This window comes from Durio zibethinus, chromosome 7, assembly GCF_047325235.1.
Source record: "Durio zibethinus cultivar Kanyao isolate XHJ-2024 chromosome 7, ASM4732523v1, whole genome shotgun sequence".
Taxonomy (NCBI): Eukaryota; Viridiplantae; Streptophyta; class Magnoliopsida; order Malvales; family Malvaceae; genus Durio; species Durio zibethinus.
This window is the reverse complement of record NC_143168.1, coordinates 23,441,360-23,467,456: the sequence shown is the minus strand read 5'-3', so window position 1 is coordinate 23,467,456 and position 26,097 is coordinate 23,441,360. Positions and strand designations below refer to the sequence as shown.

The following is a 26,097-nucleotide window of genomic DNA, read 5'->3' as shown; positions in this document are numbered from 1 at the left end:
GATTAATCTAAAATAATAACTTATATTATTTAATAAAAATTTATTTACTAAATATAACATAAATATATATGTAAAGTATAAATATATAACAAGTGTTATATTATTAGTCTCCATTTTATACCTAAAATAAATTTAAAATTATACATATTCTCGTTCCTGTACCCATAATATAATACAATCTTTATCTCTATTCGAGTAATCAATAGGGATAAAATTGACATCCCCAACCGGAAGTTAAGGCAGAAAAAAATTTTGGTATATCTGTGGCAAATTGCAATCAGCTTCAAGTCTCTGATCCATTCTTTGAGAGAAACTACAGCTGTTACATGAAGTTCGCACATAGACAAAGATATCAGTTAGTTTCTCCGAAACAAAGCATGGAACACGATGAGACAACCAGCCAAGTATGATGTTTAGAGCTTGACCATTGAAAGAATCAATATTCTGTCCAAATACCCAGGATGATGTCAAAGATCATCATGACTCCATGGTTGTTCTCAGTTCATGGATTCTAGTTTCTGTTTGTGCTCCTGCCAGATCCACCATTCTTATAGAAGATACAGAATAAAAGCAAAAAGTGAAGTGCCTATTTATTACAAATTGCCACAAAGAAATCATAAACATCTAAAAGCAACGAAAATAGGGTAAGAGATGAGCAGAACCAAGTCAGCAAGACAAAAATGCAAAAAGCCTCTTTATTATTTAACATATAACATAATACTCATTGCAGAAAAATGAATAAATATCAACATAAACCTAAATTATAAAAGGACCCAAAACGGGAAAAGCTTGTGTCCTGAAACATTACAACATTTCAAGGTAATGGGCTTCTTCACAGGCAAACCTTTATCTCTATCTTTCTCTCTGAAATGAAATATATGTGAAATAAATGCTATATATATATATATAATTACAAAGTAGAGGAAGTCCTGGACTTATGCATCTTATCTTCATGTGAAGATGGAGGCAATGAAGAAGACGAGAATGCAGCATGGTAAGAGGAAGAAGCAAGTTGAGCAAGGGCTGGAACAGCACCACCTGTGGGATTTTCAAACGAGATACCATCAGAGTTGTCATGCCGCAACTATAAGTCCAAACAAATATTATTTAATGAAGAAAGATTTCTCCAGGATGGTGTTATAATCCTATCTTTTCAGGGAATGAATAATACATACTCAATGGAGATTCCAGAATGCCAAACAAACAATCCACCGATAACAAGAGTTTGTCATTAGTATCTTTCCACATGGGTTTTACTACTAACAAAACATTTAGCCAATGGATTTCAGGTGGAGGAAGGTAAAACATTATATTGTTGACCATTGCTTTTTTGCAACTAGGTTTAGTAAAGCACAGAGGCATTCCCATGACAATAATAGAATATATTTTCAAATATTTTGGGAGAAGAACATCAGGAAATATTTGAAGCACACAATTGCCTTAGACACTCTTCAAAATCTCAATAAAGAAACAACAATCAACTGGCTAGGCAACCTAATGATATGAACATATTCATAAGTAAAATACCAAAGGAGCTTGGCATACATGAAAAGACGAAATAATAATTTATTAAAAAAAAAGCTCCTTTTTGTGCACAAAATAGTCCTACTAAGAAAGTCTCAAATAATTTAAGTCAAAAATACATAAGATAGCCATTTAAGAGAAATTTTCTAACCTGCTAACCCTGCACAAGCAGAAGAAAACACTATCACAGGTGGTGCCTACATGTAAATAAAGAAGAGTTATAAGTTATCCTTTTTCCATTGAGAAGAAAATATAAGCATACCATGCAGTAAGAAAACTTCAGCCTAAATTATGTTCATGAAGTGAGGGGTTGGAAGATGAGTGCTGAACCAGCAGGAATAGCCATAAACCAATTGGTTTTTGACAAGCAGGCAGCATCACAAGAACATGAAAATGTGTTAACCTTGACAAAGAACTCATCCAAAGCATTAATGGGCAGTAATCACCATTGACTTGGTCATGAGTCATGACTACCAACAAGGTGCAGTAACTAAACATGGACAGTATACATCTTATCAGTTATCATAATAGAATGTAGTTATTTGATGAACACAACAAAGGAATCTAAAATACAGTAAAGTGATATAAAATAGCAGACCACGAGTCCAAGTAATGAACAACACCTTAGAGACCTTGGAACAACATTCATAACATTGAAAAACTTGAGGATAGGAGAGTTCAACTAGCTCTTGACTCTTCAGTCGGGGTTTATTAGGGGAAGGGGGGAAGAACTTTAAATTAAGTCATAGGATTACCAAATAAAACAAATCCTATCCTCAAGAGTATTCTCATATCTTAAATGTAAATGAATACCCAAAGACTACAAACCAACTCAAACAATACATTGATAAACCAAGAGATTTGGCACATAAAGAACTTACACCAACGAGAAAATGCACCCACATGGGTCCCTTTACCCACCTCCTGACCATTGGCATCACTGCACCAAAAAACACGTCAGAAAGACAAACTAAACTCTGTTCTCCACATGTAGGGAAATGACTTCTATTATGACCAGATAGAGTTATCGAGTACATCAACTAGACAACAAACAGCAACAACTATGCATAGTAAATGCATAAAATAAATAATAGCAATATACCAACAGAATAAATTTCATGATTCATATTTCAAAGGTAGGACAAGTGAAAACCAACAGAATAAACAAGGAGTTGCATTATGTAAAAATCAATCCTTGACAGGAAACAGTAAACGTCAAAGACATTTGAAAGTTAACTCTTCTAAGGCAACATGGAAACTATTGTCCCCTTAAAGAAAGACCTTTTATGGCATTGCACAAAGATACTCCATTAAAGAAGCCATGACAGTTACATAGAAACTCAAGTTACAGCAATATAATCGAATCAAATGAACTGAACTACATCTAGGGAGTGAAAAAAGAAGAAGAAACATATCAATATACCATGGTTGAACCCGTAGAATGCGCTTGTAGTGCCACCAACAGCTGAGCCAATCTAAAATAACAACCATAAACACAAAAAATAAGCCACCCTCCAAAGCATAAACATACAAAATAAAAGATGACGCAAAAACTGCAACAAACATAGTAATATTGGAAACCCAGTTTTATTAAACTGAAAAAGTATCCAAATTTCCAAAATACAATCAAAGAAAAAGCCAAAAAAGGGTTAAAAACATCGGCAAAACAAATCCCATATCCCCACAACCAAAAAAAAAAAAAAAAAAAAAGAAACAACATATAGAAAAAAAAATTTTACCATAGAAAAACTATCCCTCACAAGAGGAGCAACAGTCCATTCACTTGTTTCCTGCACCATTAAAAATTAAATCTTTTAAAATTAAAAAATAAAAAAAGGAAAAATATGTAAGTAAAGTTTATTACCATCTCTTTGGAAAGAGGGCCAGCGCAGTGATGACAGCGCAAATTGGATCTAGCGTTAGAATTAGTCATTGCTCTTTTTCTTTTTTTTTTTGCTTTTTTCTAGTGTCTTGGAGACCAAATACAAAACCCCTCCATAAACATAAACGCCTCTGAAGCTAGATAAAAGGGGTTTTAGGGAAGGGGAGATTTGGCTAAGTCAGGAGGAGAATAGACAGAAGTGGCTGCCACATGGTATTTGACCTGACATTGATACGTGAGCGAAGGGCCCAAAGCAAATAGAGACTTCTGGTTGTTTGTTTGGGCTCTTGGATATGCTTCTACTTCAGCTCTTTCGGCTACTTGGGCTTCAACTTTTTGGGTTTTGGAGGTTTTTGATTGGTTAATTCTTTTCATTTGTGAAAAAAAAAATCATAACCCAATCATTTGAGAAAAATTGTTTCAAAAGTATATATTAGTAAATTTTATTTAAGAATTAAATTTGAGACCTACTAATGATATTTAATAAATGATATCTAATAATTTTAAATTTTAAATTTTAATATTTATAATTTTTTTAAGTAAATAATTATTTAAGTATAGCCTTTTTGTATAACAAAATTGGTTATGAATTACTATCTTCAATTGTTAATATATGCATATAAATAATTATCCAACGAAATTTTATTATCTTCTCACTATGTTTTATAGATGTTTCGCTACAATATTGTTTTTATTCAAAATCATATATTTCCTTAAACTATCATGTAGATAATTATAATCATAAAAATGATTTAATTATCAATTAGGTTGTAATTAAGGCCAACCAATTATAATTCTTGTATTTATTTAATTCGGTCCAACCTCACATGGTTATAGCCACAGATTAATTATAGGCTAAAATAATAAAGAAGTCTATAAGCTTTTATAATTTTATTTAGATAAGTTTTTAAATTTTTATTATATTCAAATAATTTTTAATTTTTAATTTATATTCAAATAAATTCTTAATATTTAATTTGTATCCAAATAAATTTTTAAAATTTTAATTTATACCTAAATAAACTTTTAATATACATAAATCAATATCAAAATATTTTTAAATACAATAAAAATATAAAAATTTATTTAAGAATAATAAAATAATTTTAAAACTTATTTAATATTTTAACCTTAAATATATTATCTTACAATAATTAAAAACATGGATCAACAATAAGTTAAATATTTGTATCTTCTCATGTCAATATATTAATCTCAAAAGTAAAAATGAATTTGTCTACTCAAAAGTTTACGTATATTCATTTCCTTCCACCAAATTCTTGCAAATTACAACAATTTAAGTATGTTATTAAAGTGGTGATATCCGTACATCCACTAAATTTTGTTTTATATACTAATTTATATTCAAATTGAATTTTTTCACCTATAGTCAATTGCTTCTAATCATAATTTAGATTCTGTTTTGTGTTATTCACACCTTATATCCCTAAGTTGTAATTCTGCCAGAAAATATTTATTAGAGGGATGTTATTCCAAATCTATTTAAGTCTTGAGTTGCCGTGATCTTATATTTTACATAGCCATAAGATTTTAAGTTTTATGCTTACACGTGTATTGGGCTCCTTTTTGCCAAACCGAAGAAAAAGGCACGTTGAAACCATGGAAGGGCGCAGATACAAGTTTGAAGAGTAGGTTGAAACTTGAAAGAATAGCAGATGGATTATACTTACTGGTCCAACACCATGAGCTATGTAGGAACTTTCCGGAATACTTAGCCATTAAGCCCCTTTCTCCTAGTGGAATTAGGTGTATAAATAGCACTATACAACACTTTTATGCATTGCGCAATTTCATCATCTTCATTGAATTTACAGAGAGCGTGTAAAGAGAAGAGAAAGAGAGATGCCGCCACCAGGATGGGGACCGCCGCCAGGAGGCCCGCCGGGGCCGCCCGGACTATGTGGCTGCTTTGATTTTTTTTGTGGTGGTGTTTGCCGTCTTATATCTTCATGGTGAGTTGCCATTTGATTATATTTGCAAAGAGTGAATTGAAGTTCAAAGTACATGTGGGAGTTTAACATAAGTTGTCTACATTTTGTGTGAATAGAACTTACAAATGAATCAAAAACAGGTTAAAAAATTGAGATCAAATGGTGATGGAAGAAAATTTTCCACCTAGATCAAAGGAATCATCAATAATTTTCCTGATTATTTTATTTTGATTTCTTTATTGTATTCCTTTTATGTTGTTATTATTATTATTATTATTATTATTAAGATGCTAATTTGATTTTATTTTTGTGTATTCTAGTTTTTATGTGCTGTGCTGCTGCTGCATCTTTGAAAGCTGCTGTGGCCCAATGTTCGGTGGGCCACCAGGGCCACCTGGGCCACGTCCTTTTTAACTAGCTCATTTCAATTTTTCAACTTATTGTATTTTGTTTTGTGTTGTGTTGTGTATTAAATAAAAATCTAAATATGTGCTTTCTATTTTAATTATTTTTTGGATTTAAATTCTACTATTCCTGTTTATTCTGTTTAGCTAAATGATATTGATGAAGGCTCATGAATCCTGATAGTGTGGGGATGTTTTTTTCATTGAAAATGGATGGATATTGTATATTTTTTGGTTTTATTCAGTTTCACCAGATAAATTATATGGCAAATACAGGCTGATGGATCACCCTTTTATTTATTTCTTTATTACTTCTAAACTCTTAAAACTTGTTACTATGTTCCAAATAATAAAATTCATTGATGATCTTGACAGGTATTCGGATATATTGTGATTTGATAGGGGGATTATGAAGCATATTTTTCTTTCCCAAAAGATAAAAAAAGGCACCTTTATTAATCATTGAAAAAATAGTTATGAAAATTGGAATGCCTGACATAAAAAAAAGATTATTGAATAAAAGAAAAAAAATTAAAATCATTAAGATAAGTCAATCTGCATATATGGACAGCTTTTGCACGTTTCCATACAACATTCGTGATGGCTAATTGGAAGGTTTTCTTAGCCACACGAAAACAAAATTGCGAATATGTACCAAGGTTTTGCCATGGCATGGTTGTGTCTATCTTCATCTTCTTCTTCTTCTTCTTCTGCCTCTCTCAACCACTACAATAAAAGCCAGGAATATGTAAAGGGGGACACATCAGCAAAGCAATGAAGTTCATTTGACAATCATAAAAGCCGGATGCACAATACTAAAAACACTAGGAAACTAAAAGGTTGGTTCAATTTTTTACCTCAACGAGTTTTTCTGAATGCTTAAGAAACACTTTATCTGATTCATCTACCCCTTCCTTCTCATCGGCCTACCTCAAAATAGCATCTTCTTGTAGAATTTCTTTATCATATAGAAGATGCATTATCAAGTCAAGAAGCATACAAATACATGAATAAAGGGCAATTGCCCTGCAAATTACATCATCAAAATGGTAGAGGAGCTAGACTAATTACCCAAGTTAGCAGCTTCACTGCCATCTCTAGGTCTGCACCTACTCCCTTTGATTAAGCAAATCGGGTTTACCATAAAAATTATTGAATGCTTACTGTGACAAATCATGGAGTAATGCACAATATGTTTTTTTAGTTGTTTGCCATTAAAAGGTTAACCATTTAATTGTGACATAGGCTACAGAAACTTTGTAAAAACCTTACTAGCCAGATCTTATCAACCAATCTCTCTCTGCACATTTAAACCTACTATATCTAGGTATGTTGTTAGAAATACCTGTGGAAACAAGGGGGAGAACGCATTGGCATATTCCAGGCATATTTCTTCAAATTTCAAGATGACCTCAATCTGTTTGGCAATACCAGAAAGTTTAGCACAAAATTGTAATAGGAAAAGTGTGCATTTCTAGAAACTGATTTTGACGTGGTATAAAAACTTAGAAGTCACCCCACCCATCCGATCAATGGTACAAAGAATGAAATTAGATGTAGAAGTCCAAAACAAGTATTATTCCCTTCAGCTTGTAATTAATATTTAATCAGATAAAAGATACAGAAATTTCCACCAGATCAACAACACAAACCTCCTCATCTATATCATGCAGGAAAGACTTCAAAAGTTTTTGCCAAGTTGTGATTACATCCACGGCATTTCTATGCAATTCACCTATGCGAATAGGTTGAAGACAAACAAGTTAGTGGTTACAAACATGTTAAGCAAGGAGATTGATGTCAATAATGAAAGATAAAGTGTTCTGTAGGTGTTTTCTCTTTTCTTTTTTAAGTGGGAATGAGCATAACTGGATTGACTACAGAGAAGATGTACACTTGTATAATAGACATCTCAGAATCACATCTTTTATGCAGATACATAGCTGAAATAATTGAACAATTCAGCAGAAACACAGGAATGACATTATTGGTGCCAGTAGCAAAAGCTTTCAAGTTGTGTAGCTTAGAAAAAGTTAGAAACTTAGAATGGACCTAGGTTGAAGTCAAGGTTTAAAGTTCTTTCTGATTCTGGGAGAATAAATTATCTTACAGGTGATCAAACACAAACCGACAGAGAAAATGGATAAAAACTGTCTACAATAAAAGGTAACTATATTTCAGAATAAATAATTAATAAAGAACAACGTGATGTTAAAAAAAGCCATTGGAGATAAGTAAAAATCTGCATAACAGGTATATAATAGCAAAGAAGCATAAATATTGACTGCTAACTATCAATTGAAATGAGCAAGAATTTTATGGCATCAAATACTTGCCAACCAATTAAACATTCATACACATGATATCTTTTTTGTCATTATTTACAAAAATTCTGTTCGCTACAAAGAAAAGCAACTAGAATTTGTAAGGATTTGCCCCATAACCACAAAAAGATCAAACCTACCACCAACATATCAATAGCTTCCTTTTTCGGTGTCTGTGCCAAAAAAAAATTAATGATGGCATAATAGTTAATCTGAAAAGTAACCAGAGAATTTCAATGGATGATTTGAAGAATGAACCTGTTTATCATTGTGCAGAACGATGGAAAGATTATCAGCTATCAGCGTTTTATCAAGAGATACAAACCCTCTTCAATATTCTGCTTTATCCTCATAACATAGAAGCTGTTTAACATACAAACCCTCTTCAATATTCTGCTTTATCCTCATAACATACAAACCCTCTTCAATTTCGTGTCAGGATTGATAGCCATAAAGAGCTCATCAGTACCAACTCGAGACTGTTGAGTGATTGGAGAAGGTTTTGACTGTCTAACAACCATTGTCATTATTGCATTAGCATCTTTTTTCCTTCTCTCTTTATGTTCCTGAAGTGCCAAAGTAAGCAACAAGTTGCTCACTATATCTCCACTGATAAGAACAAAATCTCCATGTATCTGAAAAGATACGGGGAAGAAACAGGAGATACTGAGTGAAACAAGCTCCAAATTATGAATGTTGTAAAAAGATCCAAACATAAGATTATTAATTGCCAAAAATCTACCCAAAATAAAAACGCATCCCAACTATAAACTCTATAAAAGATCTAAACATAATGAGAAATGAAGTCCAACCAAAAAGAACTTTAGTAATGTGGTCCTCATTTCTTTAATACTGAAAACTTGTCTAAATTTAAAAGAACTTTGACTTCCTATAGCAACAATTATGATATATTAATGGCAGTAACCAGGTCACATTTTAATAGAGGTGATCCATTATGCTCAAAGACCAACAGCTCAATGCTCCAAATTCCAAAACTCACCCATGGCTAGGCAACAGAAACAGGATCCAGACATGACAGATGAGGCAGCTGGTAACTACCTCCTTATGTCTTTAAGTCATGTCAAAGTTGTAATCATAATCCAATTTCTAATTTTAACAAAAACCTGTTGTCTATTTCACATGGATTTTGGTAGTATACCAATTTTAACATATTGTTCTATAGTTTGGTATTCATTAGACATTAGCTTCTATAATTTTAACCAATTCTAACATTTGTTCTGACATGTATTATGGAAGTCTACCAATCTTAACATAGTGTTATCTATAATTAGCTTCTATAATTCTTTAAATCTCAACAACTATGGGGAGCAGAATTTGCAGCAAGTGGAGTCGTTGCCAAAATACCAACACACGAAATGAATACACTACTTTAACAACAAGGAAAGCGAACAAACCTCCTAATACTCGAAACTAAGAACATATACGTGGATAAAACATTACTCAATATTTTAACTAGATGCTTGTTCCTCATTACTAAGAGCATTTAATTTCAAGTAAAATGCATTAAATCTCTTTAGAGAAATTATCAAATATACTAACAGTGGAACTTTTAGACTACAAAAGTGGGATTAGTAAGGTAACACATGCCTCTTAGTGTATATTTAGAAAAAAAAAAAAACAAAACTAATTAAGAAAAAAAAAAGGTGTGATATGTGTGAGTCTTTAAAGGAGTTAAAAAATTTTATTAGCAGTGCATCAAATAATGTCTCATCTTATCAACATGTTTCTAAGTGAAATCATAAAAATACTCTTCATTTACTGGAAAGATCTAATATATATATATATATATATATATATATATATATATATCATATGGCGTTCATAAATCAAAACCAAGCATCACCAGCACTGATGGAATTGTGAGATTCTATGGTTATAACCAAAAAATTCGGTTGAGAAGACCATTCCGAACTCTCCAAATAATCAATAACTTGTTTGGAATAAGCACAGCAGAACACGAAAACCTCCTCCACTCCCGCGGATTCAAGCCGCGCTAATATGTAATCTATTATCAGAATATTCACTAATAGCAATAACACCTTCAATAAAAGAAACAATTTTTATTGTTAAACCAAAAAAATAACAAAATTTGAGTAGCATACGTATACGAATATACAATAAGTATTTTTATACGGATACCTTGGGGCGTTCACGGAACTTGGTGGCAAAGCTATCGGCTAAGAGAATGACTTGCAATGGATGACATGCCAACACCTCGGGTCCTCTGATTTTGTGCACCCATGTCGCCAGTCCTTCCTCCTCTCCTTCTTCTTCTTCTTCTTCACTAAGGGTTAACGTGAATTACCGAACAAAAATCGGAAGAGAAAATTTGTGAAGATAGAGTGAAATTTGGGGGAAAATGAAAAAGCCTAGGAAATTAGAAAAAAAAAAATTCATAAATCAAAACCCCTAGTTGAAGCTTGAACCTTGACAGAGGAACAGTATCAACAAAATTTAAAAAATAAAAAAAGATTTCGGGGTTTTGCGGTAAAGAAAGTCCATATTCGGGCGAGGATGGATCGGGTATAGTCTAACGGATCTAAGTTCGTAATAGTGTTAAGACCCGAAGGGAAAGCCCAACGCTTTGGTTTAGCTTGGTCTTTCTTATTCTTTAATCTTGTACTAGTTGTATTTCGTGGCCCAATAAAACAACTTTTTGGGCCATAGCAAAACAACAATCTTCAAAGTCTGATGCAAGTTAATTATATATTTTAAATATCTTTATAATAATATTTTTAATATTTTGAACATTAAATTTTTATTTACTATTTATATTTGCGGCTTAATCTTAATTTTAAAAATTTTGTCTAAGAACTCGACTTGAACCTGACCAAAGAAACGGGCTTGAAAAGCAATTGATCTAATCAAAATTTTACCAAAAATAATATTGTGATCTAATAAGTTTCATTTATCAGTAATCACGAATTTGTTCAAACAAGACACCAAGATTTTGTGCCCAAGCGATATTGTTATATTTATAAAATTCAATGTACACGTCTTAATTTTTTTTTTAATTTGGTTAATGTCACGAATATTTTTTTGAGTTAATAAAATATTTAGAAATTCAATGTACACGTCTTAATTTTTTTTTTAATTTGGTTAATGTCACGAATATTTTTTTGGGTTAATAAAATATTTAGTATGATTTTTAAATTTAAAAAATTTTTAATATGATATTTAAATTATAAATTTATTTATTAATATAATATTTAAAAAATTATTTGTTTATAATATATTATCATTTAAAATTAATTATATTAACAATAAATATCATATTAATTGATAAATTCATAATTTATTATCATATAATAAATTTTTAAAATTTAAATAAAATAATAAATATTTCATTATAATTTAAAAATTATTCATAATATTAATTTTTTTAAAATTAATAATATGATACGGTTAAGTGTTAGATTATTAAAAAAAAAAAAAAAAAAAAAACGTTGAGATCCAGCACCGCTATATATATCTGAAATAAATTTTGGAGGCAAATCAATCAGATCATGGATAATAAAATAACATAACCAAAGATGTGCATTCATGATAGTTGCTAGTAAATGCTGTCAATCCAAATAAGCTCTAGCATGAAACAACAGAAATCAGAGCTGTCCAAATCACAAAATATAATTGTAATTCTTTTTTTTTTTTTTAGGTTGCTTGACTTGTAAATCAATAAATATTTAATATTTAACTAAAAATGTTATTTTTTATATAAATAATTACATAAAATTATAATGATTTATTGATAAAATATTAAAATTTTAATTTTAATAATTTTAAATAAGAAAAAAAATAAAATATTATGTATATATATGATGTGGAGCTACATCAAATATAATAAGTTAATTTTTAAACAGGTGGATCTCCTCTCATCAACATTAAATTATATATTAATATGACCAAAAATATTAATTTTTTAGAACTGTTGTCTGGTTAGATTATGATATGATAAAACTTTTGTTTTACTACATTTGGACTCTTTCAATCTCAAATCTAAATCATAATATAATAATTATTGATTAAAAATACTTTATAAAACATTAAATGTTTAATTAATAGAAGTAAAAATATTTACTTATTTTTATTTAAATTTATCAAATATTAAAATTTGATTATTACACGACAAAAATATCTACTTAATAGTAATAAGTTAATGCCAGTGATATTATTATCATATGATAGACGGCTTATAATTGATTATTTAATTAACTATTTAAGCTGAAAATTTTGTCGGGATAATAACAACGTCGCAATCATCAATCAAGTCTAAACTTTAGGGCTTTAGCCTTATTTCTATACATGTACACGTGGAAGTAGCCAATTCTAAACTGAATTTTTAATCATATTTACGTGATTAACACTCCTTTACACTATGTTAAACATTTGGAAATTAATTTCATCCTTGAATCCATCTTCTTTTCAATGTACTATATGACAAATCAATGGAGAAAAAAAAACTTGTCCGAGCGTCACAAGAGGTTTTTTTTTTTTTTTTTGTAATAATAAAGTTTTTAGGATATTTTCAAATTTTATCTTTACTTAATTTATTTGAACGATTTTAAAAATAAATTTTTTAATATTATAATAAAATATCCATAAATTTTATCAAACTAAATCAAATTGATTGATACTTTTAAAAATTTTATTGGCTCATACCATTTAAGTCTATTAAAGTTTGTTTATTATTTAAAATATTTTAATATTATTAAGTGTATTTTATATTTAAATTTAAATTATTATAAAATTTTAATAATAAAATAATAATTTGAGTCTAATCATACTCAAACTTAAAAATTTTGTCTAAGACTTAGCCGCCAGGCTTGACAAATGATTGGCACATGAACAACTTTAATAAACGGTAGACGTTTTTATAAAAATTAAACCATAATCACTAAAAAAGAAACTTTCAACAAATTTTTTTTTTTGTTTAAAATGGAACTTGATGAATTTGTTGGTGTAATAATTTATTTCACATATAAAAATTTATTCAATGGTGATTATAAATTTGTAAATTTTGTTAATTAAATATGTTAGAATGTGGGTACTTCGAATTGGATCCAATCCCCTTAGTACATTCACAAAGGTAATATTTAATTTTTTATATGAAATATTAATCTCAATTACTATAGTAAAAATTCCCTCTTTAATTTTAAACTATGTCTTGCCTAGCATTGGGTATTTATCTAGAACACTAAGTCGCTTGAAATATTAAAGAAACTGTTCAAATAGAAGTAAAATTTTGAGGGTTCGTGAAACAAACAACGGTAAATTGATTTAGAGAATTTATATTAGCATTAAAACAAGTAATTCTATATCAACTACCATTCCTACCATATAAAATAAATAAAGAAAGGTAAAATTAAGATTAAAGAGGAAGGAAACAAAAAGTAGAACTACTTTATGGTCAGATCCGTGAGGGTCCATGGCCATCCAAAAAAGGTGTGACATTGCTCGTGAGGCTTCTTTGAGGAGGCTGACTATTCTAAACAAATACCATTAGATGGGATCGGATCACATGCAATACTTAATTATGTGTGGTATGGAATGATGATTTTAAAAATATGAAAAATTTATATATAATCATTAAATTATTGTATTTTGTAAATATTAATGATTTTACGTGGTAATGAATTTAGATAATTGAGAGTGATTAAATAATTTTTTAGGGTAATATAATTTTCATTAATATAGTGAAAAAATTTATCATTTAAGATTAGTAAATATTATTTATTTTGAATTAAAAACTTATTTTTTAAAATTAAAATTATTTTATATTATAAAATTATATTTTTAAATTAATATGCATTATAACAATATTTGTTAAGTGAGCAGGATAACATATATTTTTAGGATATTAAAAAAGAAAAAATTATTTTTTAAAAATAAAACATGTATTAAAATTTTAACTCTTAAAAATTAAATAAAAACAATGGTAAAATATTTTTAAAAATTGAATTATTTTATTTTTAAATAAAATTTTATATATTATTGTATTTAAATAACTACTTACTTATTTATATCCCAATAAACTTTTATTTTAATAAAATATTTATATATATTAAAAATGTATTTAAGTATAAATTACAAATTAATAATTTATTTGAATAGAAATTCAAATTTAAAAATTTATTTAAAAATAAAATAAAAAATAAATTTTTTTTTAAAAGGATAATAAAAGTATAAAAAGTTATAAGTAAAATAAAAAGATTTTAGGGCTTTTTCTTTTCATTTTTTTTTTGTTATTTTAACAAAAACAAACTAAAAGCCTAAAGGTAGAACTAACTTTACTTTATTTAAACATCTAATTTTAAACTGTTTAAAGGAGGGAGACGTAAAGCGGCAGCCTGTCACGAGCGTTACTGTTTCCGTCTCTTAACTACCGTATTCCCCTACACCCATTCCGCACTAAACAATCATTCAAAACCACTTGATTCACTCAGTGACAAATTCATCAATAAATCAACGGTTTTGATTTAATTTCACATTTTAATTTTCCCCCTCGGCCGTATGTAACACCATTTCCTTTTGTTCACCAGTCACCCGCTTACCACGCCTCTCCTTCTACTGTCCCTATGTCGCCACAAATTTCTTACTTTTGTTCTCTTTATTTCCAGAATTTTCTCGTAAAATAAAAGGCTTCATTTTATTTCTCAAAACCAGAAATCTAAAGCATTTTCGAAAATCTTTCAACGTTCTATCGCTTTTGTTTTATTTCTCTCCCATCAAAAGCAAAAAATTTTGAAGCTGAAAAAAGAAAAAGAAAAAGAAAATTGCGGCAATATTTTGCAAGATTGGTGGGAGAGTCGAAGATTCACGTGGGAAAATTTCGAAACGGTGGAACTTTGGATTCTCTTTTTGTTTTTTCCCCTAAGCTTTCTCTTCAAATTCGCTTGCTTCTTGAAATTGCTTGTTGTTTTTATTCGATAATACCACAAATTATTTGCAAAAAAAAAAAAAAAAAACGTTGAAAGGAGCTGAAATACGATTACACGAATGCTTTGTTGATGCCCGCTGTTGATTCTCCAAAACGATTCCGTAAGTTTTAGGTTTTTTTTTTTTTTTTTTAATTTTTAGGTGTTTGGTTACTGAGATTGTGGGCGGAAAGTAAAAGCAGAGAAAATTTTTTATGTTTGTTTAGACGTGTGTTGCTGTTTTGATTTAATGAAATCGCAAAGTATTTGTAAAAAAGAATAAAGTTCAAAGCTGAATTATAAATGCGGTCTTCATGCTTGTTGCTGTTGTTGTTTCCTCGAACGGTAATCATTTTTTTTATGTTTGATTGCTAAGAAAGTGCAGGAAGGAAAAAAAAAAAAAAAGAAAGAAAAAAATTATTGTTTTTTGTTTTTAGTTAGGAAAATCGTTTCGAATATCTAACTTCCGTAACTGAAAAGAATTTCTAAATTCTTAAACCTTCTTCTTCGTCCCTACATTTTTAATTAATTATATAATTTAAATTAATAATTTTCCCTTTTTTTTCTCAATATTTCGAGTTATTTTGATTTTCAGTATTCTATATTTTGTCTAATCAAGAGTTCAAGACAATGAGCAGCACAAGAACAGAACATAAAGAATGAAAAATGAAAAAGATTTGAGATTTTTAGATTGAATATGCGAAGAAATGAGTTTAACTCTTTTTTCTTTTTATTGGTTTTATAAATGCAGAGTTCTTAAGGATTATGAGAACTGAAAGTTTTTGAATGGACAGTTCCGAGACATAACTTTTCGAAGATATGCAGTGTTGAAGGAAAATCTAAATCCAAAGCTCTGGACTATCTCCGCATTCCATTAGAATCAATTGGTTGTTCTGTAAATTGTGATAAAACAAAGAGATCAATATGGTGTCACCGCAGTTAGCTGTTGTCTTTTCCAAGTTGCAAACGCTGTCAACTTCAGACCATGCGTCTGTGGTCTCTATGAACTTATTTGTCGCGCTTCTTTGTGCTTGTATTGTTATCGGTCATCTTTTGGAGGAGAATCGATGGATGAATGAGTCAATTACTGCCCTTGTCATTGTGAGTTGCTCTCTTGACTATCTATCGGGGTGGATTTACTCTTTTATGAACAATTCAGCTAAGTTTTGTTTGATTATCTGTTTTACTTGTCTGATATATTTGATTTAATTGATATTATTGGCAGGGTGTATGTACTGGGGTCATTATTTTGTTGACGAGTGGGGGAAAAAGCTCACATCTTTTAGTCTTCAGTGAAGACCTTTTTTTTATTTATCTTCTGCCCCCTATTATATTCAATGCTGGGTAAGTTTGTTCTCCTTCCATTTTCATTTCTCTTGTGAATGGAAAATATGGAAATTCTTTATTATAGTTTATAAAAGGTAAAATAGATGGATATGCAACACTTATCCAATGTGAAACGTTATTTTGTGTAAATACCTATTCCTTAGTTCTGTATTATGGCTTGATCTTGAGTACATTAAGACTTTCTCCATGTTTTCAATATTGTAAATAGAGGAACATAGGTGTCTTCTATGATGTTGAGCTTTATTTTTTAATTTAAACTTGTTCGAGTAAAAATGAAGACTACATTTTGTTAAATGTTTGCCATCTTAAAGCCTTTCTGATCGCTGCTTTCTCTGCCAGGTTTCAGGTGAAAAAGAAGCAATTTTTCCGTAACTTTATCACCATTGTGCTGTTTGGGGCTGTTGGTACATTAATATCTTGTACAATTATATCTTTAGGTATTTGCAACAACTTTATGGATGCAGTTTACACATAGTGCAGATACAATTTCTTTTCTTTTCTCTTTTGTTTTTGTGGTGCCAAGACTAATTTTGCTGGTTGTGATTGCAACTCTGATGCTTCAAACAGGTGTTATTCAGTTCTTTAAGGAAATGGACATTGGCTCATTGGATATTGCAGATTTTCTAGGTATTTGCCCTTATCACTCCCTAATTTTTCAAAGTGGCTTTGTTCATGTTTGCATATCTTACTATTGTTCCCTATATTTTCAGCAATTGGTGCAATCTTTGCTGCAACAGATTCTGTTTGCACACTGCAGGTATGCATAAAATAAAATTGTAGTAGAATTTCAAAATTGAAACGACTAGTATATCAAACTTGCTAAAGTGAAGCTGTTTCTGCTGATGGTGCAGGTGCTTAATCAGGATGAGACTCCACTACTCTACAGTCTGGTTTTTGGAGAGGGTGTTGTAAATGATGCAACATCAGTGGTGCTTTTCAATGCAATCCAGAGTTTTGACCTCACTAATATCAACCCCAGAATTGCTTTGGAGTTTATTGGCAACTTTTTGTATTTATTTTTATCAAGCACTATGCTGGGAGTGGTTGTAAGTCTCTTTTCATACAAATCTGATTCATTCTGTGAACACTGCACTTCCACTAAGGTTGTGATATTTTTCTTTTCCTAACAGGTTGGGCTGGTAAGTGCTTACATCATCAAAAAGTTGTACTTTGGCAGGTATGTTTTTGTTGCCATCTGGGTTTTCACATCAACTAGTATTTTAACAGTTGTCTTCTACACATCAAACAACCTTGAAATACTTCTACAAGAATCTATACTCATCCCCAGGGAATGAAGGTTTAAGCAAAAGTTTTTTTTTTTAATAATTTTTTATATTAAAAAATTTCTGAGACTTAATTGAACATGAATTTTGTTATTACAGTACAGTATTGATGGTACACTATCTTTGAAATCTAGACTTCATATTGAATGTGCTTGATTTTGACATGATTCAGGCACTCAACAGATCGTGAGTTTGCTCTTATGATGCTTATGGCATACCTTTCATATATCATGGCTGAAGTAAGACTCTTCTTAGCATAATATGGCAGTTTCTTGAAGCCCTTCCTTTTCTGATATGAGCTTCTCATTTGATGATTCATGTGCTTCGTAAATAACTCTAATGTTGCCTCCACTGCAGCTGTTCTATTTGAGCGGCATTCTCACGGTGTTCTTTTGTGGGATTGTAATGTCACATTATACCTGGCACAATGTTACTGAGAGTTCAAGAGTAACTACCAAGTATTGCCTCCTCCACATTGTTATCTTAGGGCAACAATGGTCATGAGTCATTGATATTGGGAGAAGAAAAAACCTCAAACAAATGTTTAACTCTTTATACACCTCAATTGATTCAGTTCTTTTGTTTAAATACAGGCATGCTTTTGCTACCTTGTCATTTGTTGCTGAGATTTTTATCTTTCTTTATGTTGGCATGGATGCCTTGGACATTGAGAAGTGGAGATTTGTAAATGATAGGTATGTGCTATGCATCTGCTAGAAAGTACTTCAACTAAATTTTCATAAAGCGTGTATCAATGAGTCTTTATTGTCTTGAATGTGTTGTTCGGATATATATTTTTAAATTTTCTTTTCCATTTCCTTTTTCTCCCATGCAACTTGTACAGAACAACCTTCATTGACAGAATGATCTGCTGTTGTGACATTGTGTTTGATCTCCTTTTTGCAGCCCTGGAACATCAGTAGCTGTCAGTTCTGTACTGCTAGCTCTGGTTATGGCTGGACGAGCAGCTTTTGTGTTTCCCCTGTCATTTTTATCCAACTTAGCGAAGAAATCAGCTGGTGAAAAAATCAGCTTTAGGGAACAAGTATGTGTTCTTGGTGTTAGCTTTTTTATTCCAACTCAATTAATGATGTTATTTGACATTACTGTTTCTTTGTTTTTCTTTGTTTAGATTATAATATGGTGGGCTGGTCTCATGAGAGGTGCTGTGTCTATGGCACTTGCATATAATCAGGTAAAGTCTGGATAATCTTATTTCATTATAAAGGGAAACTTTTTTATTTCTTGTGATAAAAAGTAGCTTCCTTGTATTAAAGTTGGGTAGAAGATTATGAGGAAATTAAAGAAATGCTTGATGCTTTTATGAAACTAGGTTCAAATACTAATGATAGAATGAGAGGGAAAGGGAGACATTTGTTTGATTTATATCATCTGATAGACTTTTACTTAATATAAATGCAGTTTACAAGGGCAGGGCACACTCAATTGCGAGGGAATGCAATTATGATTACAAGCACTATAACCGTTGTTCTGTTCAGCACTGTGGTAAGATGTCTCCTGCCTTTATTTTAACTGCCAAGAGATTTGATGGTTTCTGCCAAATTACACCGCATTTGTGGTAATGTGTTTGGTTATTTGAGCTTTATCACATAATCTGTTAATTCATAAAGGTTCGAATTGTTGATTTTTCTTCCAATGAGGGAAGTGAGCATTATTGTTACTAGGACCTTCAATTATCATTCTTGGCCCATTGGTTAAAGATCAGATGTAGAGCCTAGCTTTTAATAACTCATTTTAGTCTTAACTGAGGATTCAATTTTTACATTACTGAAGTGTTTATTTACACTATCGAATCAAATGTCCGAAATCCCTTCTTTTGCGCAAGTCTCTTTTTGTTTTTTTTTTTGGTCTTAGGCACAAGAGTTTCATGGAGATGTTACTAACTATTTTATCTATTGGTTCTGGTTAGGTTTTTGGTATAATGACTAAACCTCTAATAAGGTTCTTGCTGCCACATCCCAAAGTAACATCCAGCATGCTCTCAGACCCATCTACTCCAAAATCGATTACGGTGCCATTTCTTGGAAGTGGCCAGGACTCCTTTGAAGATAGTCTAGGCGGAATTCAGCGGCCAGGCAGCATCCGTGCACTCCTTACAACTCCAACGCACACTGTTCATCACTACTGGCGCAAGTTTGATGATGCATTCATGCGCCCCATGTTTGGTGGCCGGGGTTTCGTGCCCTTTTTTCCTGGCTCCCCTACAGAAAGGAATGAACACAATCCACCTCAATGGCAATGAGATGGCTGAACAAGATGTACAAAAACATATATATGTACTATGCATCGGAGTTGGTCACAAAAACATGAACATCTTGTGAAAATTTTGAGACAAATTTTCAGCAAGACTGGAGAGAAGCCAGCGCAGTAAGTTCTGTTATTACCTCTGATATGTATATATCATGTAAAGGTTCCTCTTTATTCCTCCGACAACCATGTTGACATCCTAATGTACTCTTCTGTTGATATTTGAGAGTTTAAAATGTAATTTTTAAGATTTGCATCGCCTTTTGGTAGGCTTGCCCTTTTATTTTGCATCTGCATGTATGAATTATCTCACACGTTGAGAAGTTCATTTGGTATATTAAAGTCAAAAGTGTGATGGAAGTACAAGGTAGTCTTTTATTAAATTCTCTTTTTCGCAAAGTTTAAAGCAGTAAACATCGATGAATTCAACATCTAATTTGATCCTCAACGAAATTTTACATGGCATTTGCTTGTAAAAAGTTTCATAAAAATTCCACGATTAAGATAATAATTATCAACAAAAAACCGTTCCTAATCTACTGGTTAACCTCGTATGTTCTTCATTTCCTTTTTGGCCAAACAGGTAAACACAAACCTTTACATGCAAATTTTTGTGCACTCATGCTTTGATCAGGAGTATTCATACTCTAGAGTTCTAACTATAAACAAACCCTGTATGATTGTTGAAGGCAACGGCATGACATGGAATGGCTCTTTGTCAATGGTGCAAATGGCATCCGATGAGGACACTGATGAGTGCTACCATACAGACAAATAGCAGAGGAAATCCCACTTGAACTCTTCTTAGATTTGTCTTTTTCCTCAATAGCGCCTGCATAATATAGAGTTTACTGTCAATAATTCAGGTCTTTCGCATAAACTGAAACATACATTGTTTTGCTGCAATCTAATAAAACTGCCCTTGACTCAAGTCTCTATAGAAAATTGGTCTATGGTGGTACTAAATGATCCGAAGTGGAAGGTGCTGCCCTCCGATTTCCCACCCACATTGTAAAAGACAATCACTGGCCTATTCTAAGAAAGGGAGAAAGAGAAGACATTTGACGACACATATACATGATGACCATTCATAATCAACAGTTCAAAAGCTAAAAGCCTACAAAATCACCTGAAAAAGTGGTATCATTGTTCACACTAAAGAGGTAATTAGGAGAATTGACTGTCCATGACTGAACACATGATATGGAACATATAACAAGAATCTATAAGAAGAATGCACAGACAGAAAACTTACTAGTTCCTCTTGTAAGATCTTCCTCTCTTGAGTGCTCAACCTCCTCTCCTCTGTCAGTTTTGAAATGGTAGCTTCAGCCTGAAAAGGAAATTACCTCTGGTGTTACTGAAACTTTATAGTGCGGCATGACAACAGATGCGAATTAATGATGGCAAAATATAATTCAACCTTATTTTTTAACTCAGTATCAAGCATCATTCTTTGTCATATAAACAAACTTACCTCGCCTAGCTTAGATTCAAGGTCATTTAGTTTTGATTTCATTTCCTCCACATCTTTAGCAAACTTTATCTCCTCCACAGTCTTCAATGTTTTCACCTTGCCATCCTTCAATGCATTGAACTCCTTTTGCTTCACTGACTTCAATTCCTCAGTATCAAGAATATCCTCCACTGGCTTTGATTCTGCATCTTTCACTGGCTTTGACTCCTTGCTATTGAAATTATTATTCTTTGGATTCAGTTCACCGTCTTTTGCTAATTTTAAGTCCTCAACATTAACATCATTCTTCAGCTCAATGTCTTTTGTTAATTTTAAGTCCTCAATATTAACATCATTCCTCAGCTTCAGCTCTGCATCCTTCGTTGGCTTTAAATCCTCTGCATAGAACATATCCTTCCTTGGCTTCCACTCCATATCCTTTGTAGGCTTTATCATCTTTGACTCCTCAACCTTGGCAACCTGATGTAGTGAAGAGAACATTGATAATTTATTAATTTTCTCAGAGGTATTAGGTATAAAATTCGTCAATGGACTTGAAGTATGTGTTTAAATCTCATATTCAAACAAAAATTCTCTGCAAGTTCACTTTCAGATTATAAAGAATATATATTTTCCTTTAAAAGATAATGCAATCACACATACAAGTACATATATGTATAACTTGATTTTAAGCGCCAAAAAAATAGACAAAGTAGATCCAACCGTCAGCAGCGGTGCAATAATCCCAACTTTATTGAATACTGGCTCTTTTGCAATTGAAGCATCATAATCTATTCCCTGATTCATTGTCCCGTTAATTGGTGATAATACTGGCGAATGAGGAGGGCTGACAAGGGTAACTTTAAGCTTGTTCTCTTCAATATATCTTCCACTGTCCTTGACAAACTGTCAAGCAAAACAATGAGCAAAAGTCACTTACTATTATTATCAATTAAGCACAAGAAGAGCAGAAAAATCACTTACTGTGGCAGACGTAATCTCTTCATCAGTTGCTTCTACCGGGACAACTGTGCTTTGAATTAAGAACTTATCTCTACATATCATATCAGGAGGGGCTTCACGCTGAGCTTGCATGGTAACTAAATGAAAAAAAAAAAAAGGTGAGAATATATAGCATAGCACAAGGGAGTAAAGAAAATGATAGAGACCATAATATGAGAAATTCAGTACTATATTTTATTTCTAAGTTGCATCACTAGCTTTGATTCACTTGTCTAGCTAGGCAGCACAATGGCAGACTGTCCTAAGGATTAAGGCCGTCAGTTTTGTCAAGTATGTAATTTTTGTTTCCTCAATAAATTTGTACTCTCAGGAAATTAATCACGAATTATCAGATGCAATAGAAACCAGCTACTTCAGAGGAACATGTCCTAAATATAAAGCACCTGAAAGGCTGGGAAATTTACCCTTATCAGCATATCCCAATCCTTTCCCTATCCCAGATGGCAAAATCATTGAAACGTGTAGGGTCCCTCGGTCAGGTGACCTCATATCTACTAACACTATCTTAATTTTCTTACATCATTAGTTGTGAGCCATTACAAGGCCACTTAAGCTTTGAAATTCATTCATTACACACACACATATCAATATACAATCCTAAAACATTTATGTACAAAACTCCTTACCTTTAAAATCACGTACTGATTTTGGCATTACAATGCCAACATTAGGCCGCACACAGTATTTCTTAGGGGATGTCGTTTTAACCTGCAAAATATCATTGCTCCAATTGCATTGGAATCCAGCATTCTAACCTTCTATCTCATGAAATAAACCTTAAAAATTTCAAAAAGAATGGACATAAATTAAAGAAAAAAAAAGAGAGAGAGAGAAAAGCAGAAAGTGCTGGTTCAACATGCAGACCTTGAAAGCAACATATTGGTTAGTGTTATTTGTAAGTGTAACCGAGCAGTGGCATTGCTTCTCCAATATAACTACCAAACAAAAAATAAATAAATAAATGAGAAACAAATAAATAAAAAAATTATCAAAGCTAAAAAAATCCTATGTTATTGGCGGAATTAACCCCTTCGATTATTTCACAACAAATCCACAAAAAAAATTAACTACAAATGCTAAAAAAAGGCTTATTCTTTACTCTGTTTAGTATTTTTATTTATTTTTAAATTAAAAGAGTTAAAACAAACAGGTTTAAACAAATCCTTCTTTTGCACTGATTTTTTCTAATAATAGAAAAAAAAATTAAAGATTGAAAAAGTGTTTTTATCTAAATAATTATTATAAAAATAATTTATGTAATAAAAATAGAGAGCAATCAAGTAATTATGCACTCACATACGAATTTAAGTTCCTTTGGCTCAATCTCCAAAAGTTGGGTAGTCATTTCCTTCTTCACTTAGCATCCAAACCTTAATCTGCAAATAATAATTACAATTATCATACTAATAAGCAATATAATCCAAATAATTAGCTTATTTGTGTTTTTTTTTTTTTTTCATTTTTCAAAATATCCGAATTAGTATTCGATGTTAAAATACATAAAGATATAAACAAAACAACAATAAAAAACAAAAGAGGAGGTGAAGTCAAAAGGAAATCGAGTTGGACGCGCTTAGACTCAGATCAGACTCGAAGCAACTCTGTTTGAATTCCAAACTAAAAATAAGCGATCATTCGAGTTCATGTAACTGAGGCGACGACGCTTTGAAATCAAAGTAGAAAAAGCTGAAGAGGTTTTAAAATTTTCAAAGCAAAATCCCAATAATGACTCGTCTTCAACTCGGATCGTTTTCGTTTTCCTTTTGACTTAAAACACCTCAAAACTCCAACATTTTGATCTCAAAATTAAACTGTGAAAACAAAAAGAAAAGAAAGCTCAAACGAACTCAGTACTGACTCGAATTTCAACTCAAGAGAAACGGTAATAACATTACGGTACTGACATCGTATATCCGGAGATCAAAACTTGAGGAAACAAGTCAAAACGACACCGATATTTGGGTCTCGAGTTTCAGAGTGCATGAAATTCAGCGCGAAATGGAAAAAAAAAAAAAAAAAAAACGACAGCATTTTTTGAAAATCAGAAGAGCGAAAGCTTACCAGTATCAACGAAAGAATCTCTGGCCAGAGAGAGAGTAAAGCGAGAGAAACAGAGAGCGTATTTATAGCTGCGTGACAATGAAGGATTTGTTGGAATTTAAAATTCTAAAAACTTAAATAAATAAGAAAGCAAAGCGGAGAGTCCCAAAAATTCTTTTTGAGAGAGAGGGAGAGAGAGAGTCGGTCGGTGTTTGGTAGTGGAAAAGGTGAAATTGGGAGGCAAAGAATAGACTGAAGAAGAGAAGTGACGGACAAGCATTGAGAGACAGCAGAAGTTTTTAAAGAGAGAAAGAAATAAAAAGCCAAAGGACGGGACAGGAGCGTTGGTTGTACCCGCCGTTTCCTTTACTAAACGCACTCCGTTCGCCTTTTGTTCATGGCTTTAGGCTTGGGCTCGGCTTTGGCTTCCCTATTTTCCAACTTTCTTGTTTATATTGTGTGAACATTATTTTCCAATTTTCCCTAACTAAACGCACTGCCTATTTTCCATTGCTTTTGTTTATATTGTGTGAAAATTCCAAATTTCTTTATAATTTTATTAACAAAATTATTAATCTTTTTTGAATAAATAATAAATATATGTTATAATATTTTAATTTCGTTTATAGAAAATCTATAATTTACTGATTTTGTATTAGCAATAATAATACTATATTATTATCAAATTGAAATGAAAAAAAAAATTGATCATTTTATATTTTGATACTTGTAATATTGAATTACACAACAGAAAATAACTCTTTGAATTCAAAACTTTTATAATGAAATCTTATACTCTAACAGTTGAATACCATAATTGGAAATTAAATTATAAATAAATTGCTTAACAACAAACTTCTTGTAATTGGAATGTGTAAAAAAAGTAAGAATTTTCACTAAATTTAATATTTCTATATAATGGTGATTATGCCCAATAAAATTATTGGTCAATAAAATAGCTAGTGCTAATCAAAATTTTTTCTTAATTAAAAGGAAATATTAGGAAAGGCATCTTGATCCGTGACCCATGAGTTTCGAATCGATTCGAATTTTTAAAATTTTTTAAAAATTTAGTATTAGGTCATGTCGAATCAAGTAATAAAAGAAAAAATTGAAATTGGATAGGTGTCAAATTTTAGGCAAATTCAGCCCTCCTTTATTTGATATATATAAAATTTTAATTTTTAATTAATTAATTATAAATTTATATATATATTTAATTTCATATTTATATTAAAAAAATAATATTTTATTAATTTTAAGTCGAATATGATTAAGTGTGATTTTATATAATGACAGATCGGATTAGGATTACGTATAAAAAAATTTAAAAAAATCAAATCAAATCAAATCATATTCATATAATTTTTATATATAATCCAAATCAAGTTTGGGATAAATAAAAATCCATCATGATCTAACTTATTGCCATCCATAAAAAATACCATGACGTGGATTTAATATGACTTCCAATTTCTAAACTCAATTATTATTTTGTCATAATTTGAATTATTTAGTTATCTTAAATTATGATTTTTTTGTAAAAATTATTTTTAATTTTTTTAGTGGTATTGAGAAATTAATTTAAAACAGAGATAAATCTTACCTGAACTATATGGATTATGTAATTGAAGATAATGATTTTACTACAATATAATA

The 26,097-nt window shown here is 31.0% G+C and overlaps 3 protein-coding genes and 2 long non-coding RNA genes across 14 annotated transcripts; 2 read left to right on the top strand and 3 right to left on the bottom strand.

The window, feature by feature from the left end:
* Window positions 1-681: 681 nt before the first annotated feature.
* LOC111277074 (uncharacterized) lies at window positions 682-3,606 on the bottom strand. 2 transcript variants are annotated; one of them, XM_022863218.2, is made up of 6 exons: window positions 3,389-3,601; window positions 3,264-3,314; window positions 2,948-2,999; window positions 2,406-2,464; window positions 1,676-1,721; window positions 682-1,038 (listed from the first exon to the last, which is right to left on the bottom strand). In XM_022863218.2, the coding sequence occupies exons 1-6, from the start codon at window positions 3,455-3,457 to the stop codon at window positions 911-913; spliced, it is 405 nt and encodes a 134-aa protein (XP_022718953.1). In that variant the 5' UTR covers window positions 3,458-3,601; the 3' UTR covers window positions 682-910. The 2 variants fall into 2 exon arrangements, with proteins under 2 accessions (XP_022718953.1, XP_089620062.1); XM_089763936.1 differs by lacking the exon at window positions 1,676-1,721 and having other exon boundaries at window positions 3,389-3,606.
* A 1,600-nt stretch (window positions 3,607-5,206) lies between these two features.
* LOC149518194 (uncharacterized) lies at window positions 5,207-5,866 on the top strand. Its single transcript, XR_016343657.1, has 2 exons — window positions 5,207-5,379; window positions 5,679-5,866. It is a non-coding gene; the product is annotated as an uncharacterized LOC149518194 (long non-coding RNA).
* A 389-nt stretch (window positions 5,867-6,255) lies between these two features.
* On the bottom strand, window positions 6,256-10,670 carry LOC111277073 (uncharacterized). 8 transcript variants are annotated; one of them, XR_016343665.1, is made up of 5 exons: window positions 9,951-10,670; window positions 7,415-8,721; window positions 7,108-7,179; window positions 6,620-6,925; window positions 6,256-6,488 (listed from the first exon to the last, which is right to left on the bottom strand). It is a non-coding gene; the product is annotated as an uncharacterized LOC111277073 (long non-coding RNA). The 8 variants fall into 8 exon arrangements; XR_016343661.1 differs by having other exon boundaries at window positions 6,620-7,179; window positions 9,951-10,146; window positions 10,247-10,666; XR_016343664.1 differs by having other exon boundaries at window positions 6,620-7,179; window positions 7,415-8,259; window positions 8,345-8,721; window positions 9,951-10,661.
* A 4,014-nt stretch (window positions 10,671-14,684) lies between these two features.
* On the top strand, window positions 14,685-20,302 carry LOC111277071 (sodium/hydrogen exchanger 2-like). The gene is made up of 15 exons (XM_022863211.2): window positions 14,685-15,145; window positions 15,773-16,122; window positions 16,247-16,365; window positions 16,708-16,805; window positions 16,936-16,995; window positions 17,079-17,125; window positions 17,220-17,414; window positions 17,499-17,545; window positions 17,824-17,890; window positions 18,009-18,109; window positions 18,245-18,346; window positions 18,558-18,696; window positions 18,784-18,846; window positions 19,074-19,157; window positions 19,582-20,302. The coding sequence occupies exons 2-15, from the start codon at window positions 15,946-15,948 to the stop codon at window positions 19,912-19,914; spliced, it is 1,632 nt and encodes a 543-aa protein (XP_022718946.1). The 5' UTR covers window positions 14,685-15,145; window positions 15,773-15,945; the 3' UTR covers window positions 19,915-20,302.
* A 35-nt stretch (window positions 20,303-20,337) lies between these two features.
* Window positions 20,338-24,769, bottom strand: LOC111277072 (uncharacterized). 2 transcript variants are annotated; one of them, XM_022863212.2, is made up of 9 exons: window positions 24,460-24,769; window positions 23,695-23,774; window positions 23,263-23,333; window positions 23,025-23,106; window positions 22,360-22,475; window positions 22,099-22,281; window positions 21,397-21,855; window positions 21,175-21,252; window positions 20,338-20,751 (listed from the first exon to the last, which is right to left on the bottom strand). In XM_022863212.2, exons 2-9 carry the CDS (start codon window positions 23,741-23,743, stop codon window positions 20,638-20,640), a joined length of 1,152 nt encoding a protein of 383 aa, XP_022718947.1. In that variant the 5' UTR covers window positions 23,744-23,774; window positions 24,460-24,769; the 3' UTR covers window positions 20,338-20,637. The 2 variants fall into 2 exon arrangements, with proteins under 2 accessions (XP_022718947.1, XP_089620061.1); XM_089763935.1 differs by having other exon boundaries at window positions 23,025-23,174; window positions 24,460-24,496.
* Window positions 24,770-26,097: the final 1,328 nt, after the last annotated feature.